At 40.1% G+C, this 9,426-nt stretch overlaps 1 protein-coding gene across 4 annotated transcripts; it reads left to right on the forward strand.

The window, feature by feature from the left end:
• Positions 1-267: 267 nt before the first annotated feature.
• LOC117729228 (serine/arginine-rich splicing factor 11-like) lies at positions 268-8,565 on the forward strand. 4 transcript variants are annotated; one of them, XM_034530099.1, is made up of 13 exons: positions 268-642; positions 2,088-2,221; positions 2,472-4,548; positions 4,824-4,933; positions 5,369-5,449; positions 5,546-5,592; positions 5,691-5,824; positions 6,482-6,563; positions 6,673-6,786; positions 6,991-7,080; positions 7,252-7,323; positions 7,428-7,623; positions 7,797-8,565. In XM_034530099.1, exons 4-13 carry the CDS (start codon positions 4,850-4,852, stop codon positions 8,001-8,003), a joined length of 1,107 nt encoding a protein of 368 aa, XP_034385990.1. In that variant the 5' UTR covers positions 268-642; positions 2,088-2,221; positions 2,472-4,548; positions 4,824-4,849; the 3' UTR covers positions 8,004-8,565. The 4 variants fall into 4 exon arrangements, with proteins under 4 accessions (XP_034385990.1, XP_034385991.1, XP_034385987.1 ...); XM_034530100.1 differs by having other exon boundaries at positions 4,429-4,548; XM_034530096.1 differs by lacking the exon at positions 2,472-4,548.
• The last annotated feature ends 861 nt before the right edge of the window (positions 8,566-9,426 follow it).

A 9,426-nucleotide genomic window follows, 5' to 3' on the forward strand; every position in this document is an offset into this window, starting at 1 on the left:
GTAAAAATAGGTGATGTATGAAGGTGTTTTTTGTTTTTATAAATCATTATAAAATGTTAAACTCATACATATTGATCTCAGTATAAGCCTAAAAAAACAGTACCGGTCAGATATGATGTAAGAGTATTTTCAAATAGTGATATTGCCGCTTTTACTTTTTTTCACCATTGGACAGTCAGATATCAACCACATACGTAATCTTACTAGAATGGGACACTTATTGTTAGCTAGGAGGAAAGCCCATAAGTAAGAATTTACAAACTGCACGTGAACGTGCCACAAACCCTGCCTGGCGACATTTTCAGCAGCTGCATTGTTGCTCTCTGCTGACGGTCGTCGTCGATCTGCCACCAGCAAACGTTAACCATCTATTTATCTACAGAGAACAAAAATGCACGCTTTTGTAATCGCCTGATGTTGTTTTCCTCGTAAACATTACCCACTCGTCTTTTTTAATTTATTTTTTAATTCAATCCCGTTGCTAATATAAAGCTAGGTAGCTTGATTAGCACTCGCGAAAATGAATTCTAACACGCACGTCATTCAGGTGACGAACGTCTCCCCGAGCGCGGCGTCCGAGCAGATGAGGACTCTGTTCGGATTCCTCGGAAACATAGAGGAGCTGAAACTGTTTCCGCCTGAGTGAGTATTGCGAACTGTAACCGTTGTCTTACCTAGCGTCTGCGGCCCCTGAGGCCTGTGGTGTCGGGTAGGCCTCGCTGCTCGCGCTAACGTTTGCCCGCGCCTTTAATGAACGCAGCAGCAGTATCTCCCCTTAACGACGCGAGGGACACGCGCTCATCATATCTTCAGTTGTGTGCATGCGCGAGGGATTTAGCGAAGTAAATCACATTTCTGCCACGTACTGTAACCACACAATTAGCTAACGCATCGATTGATAATCGGATCATTTCTATCAAGCCAACGTGGTCAGACCTCAACTAATTGGATTAATCGTTTAGCCCTCAACTGTCTTTTATTTATAAAAAATGCCCATTACAAGTACCTATAATATTAGTCAAGTTGAAATGGTCTAATACCCAAAGAGACTCAGTTTGCAATGATCTAATGAACACACATGTAGCATTACACCCTCACATTTGATTAACTGGAAACAAAGTAAGCGCAACATTTTTGTTTAATAAAATGTATGTGAATTAATTGACTAATAGTTTCTACCTGAAAAATGTTAGACATTAGCCTGTTCAAGCCGGTCTGTCTGTCTTCTGCTTTACATTACTGTTAATTTAATAAATTGGGCATTTTCTCTTTCATCCCCTCTGACAATTTATAGACTAAACAATTTGAGTAATCGGTTAGATTAAGAATTGTTAGATTAACCAATATTTTAAATGAACTATAGTTAAAACCTTGAATGTATCTGCTGCAGCATCTTCTTAATGTTGTACATGCTGATTTAAACAAAGTAGATGAACACATTACGTTGGGGTCAATATTGTTATGTCATTGACTTCCTGTTGGCAATACCTTGGGTTCCCTGCATCTTTGGATGTTAATGAGCTACTGCAATCTACAGTATTTTAACATTGACTATAGTAGAAAATAATTGTTCTCTGCTTTGTATCTTCCTGTATTGAATTACACCTGACTTCTCAGCAGGTAGGACATGGCGAGGACTGTAACAACTACAAAGGTTCAAAGTGTCAGTGATTGGCAGGGATATTAGATTCTCAACAAATTGTCAATGAGAAAAGTCCTTATTACAACACGTTATAAAGAAATATATTTAAGATGCATTGTTGGCCTAAACAGAATGTAGAGTTCAGAGTGGTTGAGTGTGCAGCTTGTAATCTATTATTAAAGGTATAATATGTAGCATTGTCCTTTTGTTTTAAAGCACAAATCCACACCACACTCTGGGAAGGTGCCAAAAAGTGATGTTTGAGGGATTTTTGGGGGGAATCTGTCTATACATTGTTTTTTAGAAAAATGCTGCATATTGTACCTTTTTTGTTGTCGTTAGTTGTCCCAGGGGACAACAAATAATAATTCATGTCCGTTTGAAGAAGCCATGTTGGGTCTCCTTGTTTGTATTCTTTGCACAACATATCTGTATTTTCTTCCAGTGACTCTCCCTTGCCTGTGACTTCACGTGTCTGTTTTGTAAAGTTCCATGAGTCTGAGTCGGTGGGAGTTTCCCAACACCTGACGAACACCGTCTTCGTGGACCGAGCCTTGATCGTGGTCCCTTTTGCTGAAGGTGGGTGTTTGTATTATTCTTGTCTCACTCACATGGCTATCTCTGAACATGCACCACAATGTGTAGGCTGTTTTGATAGAATGGCAAACACTCTGAGCCATTTTGAGTTCTTTATGACCAAGCAAACTTCGCTAAGCTTTTCAGTGCTTGGCATTTCTAGGTTAATAAAAGGGAAATGTACATTTGTGTCCATGTCTGACAATCTAGCTGTAAACTTCTCTCTCTGTTATTTGTGTTGTGGTTTTCATAGTGGACAAGTCATTTGCAGAGAGTCCCTTCCTTGCTGGCTGAAAGTGGTCCTCTGCTGCCATCAGGAGATTAGAAAAAATAATGGCACCAGGCTCGCAAGCCCCCTTCTCTCTTGTTCTGCAGTAAAATATTAACTCTTTATTTATTTTTTTCTCTCTGTTCAAGGCATCTTTTATTACAAAAATGAGCCACACAACTCTTCAGCAAAATAGGTGTATGGACTTCAAGCTTGAACCATTTCTGATCCTCTATTTATATTTGAACCGTAAGCACCCTGGGTAAGCCTGCTGTAAATGTTCCACTGTGCTTGAACTAATAAATATCAACAATGCGTTTCAATTTATGTTATCCAAACTGTCAGCAAATGTCAGCGGGGAAAGCCACTGTAGGCTGGTCGCTTTGCGTCAATTCCAGTGACATTTTGCACGTGCCCAAAACAGTTTAATCTTGGGAATACTATATCATTTATTTTACGCCGCATACATGTCGAAACCATTGAATATGCTACATATACACAATGGTGTTTGTGGTCTCGAAATATTTATAGGTTTACATTGGGTGGAGCTATGTTTCATTAGTTAACCAAACTACAGGTGTAAGTTTCCCCGCCCTAACGGGTGCAACAAAACCTAACAATAGAGTGGGGGAGATATCAATCTAGCACAGTCTTAGCAGGAGAGGTCGAATCAGCCAAATAAGTGAACACTTTACCTCTGTGGGTGTCCGGTGTGTGACTTTGTTTTTTTGATGCATAGCTTTTCACCAAACTGTATTTCCTTATTAAATGTAATCGGGGCCCGATTAGGCTATTGGGGTGCATTACAAAGGAATTTATAAATACTGGATCTGGACTTGGTATTGGCTGAATGCTGATTTAATGGCTCAGATCTGGGTAAAATGTTCCGGACAACCCTATACCAGCACAAAGCATGCAGGATAGATGCTGTGCATGCTAGGATATATTTGGAAGATGTGTGTGTGTGTGTGTGTGTGTGTGTGTGTGTGTGTGTGTGTGTGTGTTTGTGCGATCGGCTACACAATTACTTTGAGTAAATGTTTTGGAAGTTAATTAGCATATAGTTTGGTTATAACCATGATAAGCACACAAACCGGCAATGGCATTTACTTGCTCCATGTGCGCCTTGTATTATTTTACATTGTGCATCTGTATTTCCAAATTTTCACTAAGACGCAAGAGATGCAAGTAGTTTTAATTCTCTGCTTGATGTTGCAGTAACAATGCTTTTTATTGATCCTCTCCACACATGACTGAAAGAGTTGAGTGAATCTCACGTTTAACAGTGGTGTTTCTTTTGTTGTTGTGTTTTACAGTTCTTTTTCCTGGTTCAGCCAGCCCTATATACCAGGCCCTGCTGAAAATGCCACCAACAGTTTTGTCTTCTGCAGCCTTATCCTGTTTCTCAAGTGTCCTTTCTGTTGTGTGTGTGTGTGTGTGTGTGTGTGTGTGCACGCACGTGTGTGTGTGTGTGTCTCTCTCGCCCTCCCCTTTTTAAAATGTAAAATGTCATACAAAAAATAGCCTGTTTTCAGATTGCACCATGGATGATCATCTCCATAAGAATTTACTGTTTGATTTCTTCAGCTTTGGCCACATTTGTCATGATTTTATGACAGCTTTAGCTGGTAATAGCCCTTAACTGTTTAGTGCAGTTTATCTTTGACATTGTTTAGTGTTTTTAGTGACATACTGTTGTCCAAAACATTGCAGTACTGTAGCTTGTTAGCAATACTTTATTTGGTTGCCAAGTATTTTTATTTCTTTTTTTGTGGTGGAATTGTACAAAGTAACCACCAACAAAAGCCCAGAAAAGGTAATATGTCTGAACCTTTTCTGTTTTTGTATTGGTAATGGTAAGTAATGTTGAAATGTAACCTTGTCTCCACCCAAATCATGAACTTTGTTTTTTTGTATCTCAATGTTTTTGTGTGCTTTATAGCGAAGCAGCCGGCACGAGTCGCTTGTTCATAAAACATCTAATGAAAGTTGAGAGCACATCCCACGGGACAACTGGCTGTGCTTGCTTACGTTTGGTTCATGACTTAAAAAACAAGTACAGGTGAAAAAATCTTGGCAGTGTTGACCACAGTGTGTATTGTGACTTATAAATTCATAGTTGCTAATCATACAATCATACTTTCACACAAAAAGAAATCAGGGATCAAGATTTACAGACAAGACAAAAAAGTCCATTCTTTTCATTTATTTATTTTTTGATTATTCATTATTTGAATACAGAGTAGTTAGACAGAGGTGGCTTGTCTGCAAGTCTTGTTTGAGTGTTCATCAATGTTTGCTTAGAGTGTGTCCTGAAATGTTGTTGTTGTTCTCCAGGAGTCATCCCTGATGAATCTAAAGCAATGTCGCTGCTGGCTCCAGCCAATGCCGTGGCAGGAATGATGCCTGGGGGAGGCCTTCTTCCAACACCCAATCCTCTGGCAACAGTGAGTTTTGACATTAAGTTTGACTCTAAATATACATTATGTTCAAGATCATTTTGGGTTTCTTTTTTTCTTCTATTGTAATAAGCGGTCTGCCTCGCTTTGTGGCAGTGACTGGGATTTTGTTTTTAAGAGGACGTTCTGCCTCTTGATGACTTCATCAGCAATGAATACGTGGTGGCCGTAGTGTGAATTATTACATATAAATGAGTCTTTGGGTCAAATGTTCTAGGACAACTGTGAGATGCCGTCAGGAGTGAAAGCGTGTTGTCCATGAAGTAACACTGTGAATGGGAACAATAATTCAGTTTTCCATAACACATGCTGATAATTAAGACTCGCTGCTGTGTTGCGTCAGCTGGATGCTTGTTCAAAAGGTTTTGTGGTGAGTGCTGTTAATTTAGCTATGCTTTACCTGTAAGAGTGTCTGTGTTTCAGATGGGAGGGACACCATTTGGAGCTCCCAACATGGAGCAAATGGCTGCCATGGGAATGTCGGGCGCTAACATGAACCCCCAGGTGAGCACCGTGTCAGTCACATTCATGGTCGCAGCATGCTTCGTATAAATTTCTTTCTAATGGTAATTTCCCTCTTCTTTAAAAAAAAATGTTCAGGCTCTTTCTGCCGACTTCCTGAAGCTCATGCAGTCCATGGACCCCAAGTAAGAAACTTTGCACGCTCTCATTCAGGGTATGCGATCCATTGAGCCTCAATATTTTTTGGGAAGAAAAAAAACCAAATAATTGATGGCACTTGCAGACTTAATCCATTAGCGGCCGGACTGAACTTGAATCCAGGGATGAAGAATGATGCGTCCAATAAGGAGATTGAAGAGGCCATGAAGAGGGTCCGAGAGGCCCAGTCTCTCATCTCTGCAGCCATTGAACCTGGAAGTGAGTGTTTCCTCGTGTTCCCTTTGTTTTATGTAACGGGTCATAAAACTCACCGATCGGATCAGCACAAAATATAAAAGAATATAACTTTTACAGATCTCGGATAAAAACATTTTGCATCAGATACTAATTGCTGATCATTGATCCATATTGGCAGATACATATCCCTTTGTTTGATAATAGCAGCTGATCTACAAGGCTCCAGACTGGGTCAATGTAAAGCATCCCATTCTAAATGTTATCCTTTTACTTTGTTATAGTCATCTGTAGTATTTTTATTTCTCTTCATAAAAACACACAATTCAAATTATTAGGAAATAAGAAATGTAAATTATTTTGGGTTAAAACTTATCTTGTCATTAGTATTATTGATTATAAACAGCTTGAAGGTATTGTAAAGAGGTCATGATTCCCCTTAATATATATTTATGTTGTGAAAACATACAACACATGGTCAAGTTATAATTTAGACCCTACGGATCACGGACCGACAGTGGTCCGTTACCCCACTTTACATTATAATGAATGAAAAAACTTAATGTTTCATTTAATTAAACATTGTGCTGGAATTTAGTCAGCGGTGCAGTTTTTTGTCCATTGTGTGAGCAATAAGCCTCTACAACCTGGGAGATATTCAACTTTGTCATTGTTTTACAGATAAAAAAGATGACAAGCGCAAACATTCACGCTCTCGTTCGCGGTCGAGGCGCAGGCGGTCCAGATCTCGCTCAAGACACAGGTGAAGACACTGTCTGTGCAAAGTGACATACACAAGACATGATCAAGTTAATTGATATCTGCAAGTAATTTGCTACGTTTTAATATCTGATATGGCTTCATTTTGGCAGACGTTCAAAGAGTCGGTCTCGGCGCAGGTCCCATTCAAGGAGTAGGAGGAGGACCAAGAGTCCACGCAAGAGGAAGTCCCACTCCCGCGAAAGAAACCGCTGCAGTAGATCGAGGTCAACATCTCCATTGTTGTCCTCAGTAGTTAAATTGCTGCCTTCTTGATTTGTTATTATTTATGGCCGACCACTGCTGCAGAATTTAGTCGCTGAAGTTCTGATTTTCTTTCACTTGCAAGAACTGCCAGTCCATCGAGTTGTTGTTTCCTTAACTGTGCTGCTGTTTGCTAATGTTGTGAACCTCGCTTGTGTCTTGATCAGGGACAGGAGGAAGGAGGAAAAGTCTAAGAAAAGGTCAAAGACGCCCCCCAAGAGCTACAGCAGTGCCAGGAGGTCTCGAAGCATTAGTCGGTGAGTGTCTGAGCACCTTGTTGATTGTTGCTATGGTGAATTACAGGCAGCAGTCAAAACAGTTAATGTGATTTACGTTCACAAAAGCAAATAACTTCAAAAGTCAGCAGTTAATGATTTGGTAAACATGACCAAGTTATTGACATTTATTTATTGTACTTTGCGTGTCAGGAGGCACAGGCGAAGCCGCAGTGCAACTCGGTCCCCCAGGAGGAAGTTGTCCACTTCTCCGTCCCTCAAACGGTGAGATGTCAAACCCTTTTTACATGCAGTTAATCTAGTTACATCTAACATAACGACTTGTCACGTTAGTGCAACGACTCAAATGATCCATTTGTCGTGTTCAGTCACAAGAAGGAGAAAAAGAAGGACAAGGAGCGAGAGAAGGAACGGGATAGAGACCGGAGGGAGGACAAGGATCGGAGGGAGGACAAGGACCGGAGCAGAGACGAACGGGAACGCTCGGCCAGTAAGAAGAAGAAGAGCAAAGACAAGGAGCGAGACCGGGATCGCAAGTCTGATAGTGAGAAAGGAGACGTGAAGGTATGTTTCGAATATTGTTTTGAAATTACTGGCAACTAATTGAACATCCCAGAAGATATCCCTTCTTTTTTTTAAAAGTAATTAATGTAACTGTCATGGCCTTTCTTGTCTCTATTAAATACAGTAGAAATGCCCCAAAAAATAATCTTTAAAAAAAAAAATTGTCCGGACAGGTGACCCGTGATTACGATGAAGAGGAGCAAGGTTATGACAGTCAAAAGGAAGGAGAGGAGGATGACTATGAGAGGAAGAGCGACTCTGACTCTGCCTCATCCCCCAAGGGCCAGGAGGAGACGGAGAGATCAGAGGGCCAAACCCCCAAGAAGTCCAAATTGAATGGAGACGACCACCATCAGGAAGACATGGAGATGAGCGACTAAGAACAGCCCGAACAGTGTTAACTTTCCACTTTTATATTTTTAATATAGGCCACAACATGTCTGTGTCTGATCACTCGAAGTTAAAAAGAATGATTTGTTGTCTTAACTGTAGAAGCGTTGGTGAAGGAAGGTGGTTAAATCCTTTTTGTAAAGACGAGGAAACGACGACTAAAATATGATTAACGTGAGACATGGTTTTAAATAGTCATTGCTGTACTTTTTTAAGATTCTGTTTTTTTTGTTACCTTTTTGTGTTTTGAACTTTGTCTTCCTGGCAGTAGAATACAAAGCATTTCCAACTAAATTTCTGTCGATGTAAATATTTTATTGAGTCCTTTCTTCCTTGCATGTGACTGAGTCACTTAACACCCAGCACAAACTTTATGGTAATGTTTTGTTTGCTGAACAATTTTGCTTTAACTGTAATGCACGCAGTCCTGTTTCAGATGCCCTTACTATTTACAACCTGTGGTAAGTGTACACTGTAGATCGAAATGTGTTGTTGCAATGAAATGCTTTAGGTTTTCCAAAGGAAACTAATAAAATTGGGTTAAACTGTCAACTTGTTTCGTCACTGAAGGAAACTTTACAAGCAAAAGTTGGACATTTCTTTTAATTTCTGTCACGTTGCCTGGCAACTGCTCTGCGCAAAGACGCTGTACAACTGTACAATTCCGAATTGAGAGTTCAGTCTTTGTGTTAATTAATTAAACAAGGGGTTATCAAAATGTTAGTTTTAATTTAGTGAACCAGCATATGTTTGAGGGCCACACCGGGAAAGATAAGAAAACAAATTCTGTTTCATATTTACATTAAACTGCCGAACAGATCACTGAAATCGCTAATTTTCCCTGATGCCACTAGCATTGACGATGGAACATAACATACCATAAACCAGTAGCTCTCCGAGTTCTCATTCCCAACCTGCTTGTTAGGGGGCTCAGTTTGACCCAGTAGTGGAAAAGTGTATTGAAAGTAAACCTTGATATGTTTTGCTGCAGATAATTGTATATGATGCACATGCATTTCATGTCCCGTTCAGGGGCAACATGTAACTTAAGACAGTCGATGGCCCACCGCCTGCAGTTAGAGAAGCCATGTACTAATATACTATGACTTTTTGTAATCTATTTTATGTAGCATAAGATGCTGTGACAATCTTTTATGGGGTACTATTCTATGACTTTTTAAAATTGTTATACTGCATACTACACTTTATAAAAATAAAAACTCCTATGACATTTATTTTGATGACACTAGTGCAGTGCCTGTTGGCGTGCATCCAGAATGGTCCTGATGCTGCTGGCCAGTCGGGGGTGTGGCCATCTGCTCCTGGACTGCTGCTGCGGATGAAACGCTCAACTCTGCAGCGCTCTCAAGCTGCAGAGACCTGCTCTCTAATTATCCAAAGTTTGTTAACATT

Source organism: Cyclopterus lumpus, chromosome 4 (assembly GCF_009769545.1).
Source record: "Cyclopterus lumpus isolate fCycLum1 chromosome 4, fCycLum1.pri, whole genome shotgun sequence".
Lineage (NCBI taxonomy): Eukaryota > Metazoa > Chordata > Actinopteri > Perciformes > Cyclopteridae > Cyclopterus > Cyclopterus lumpus.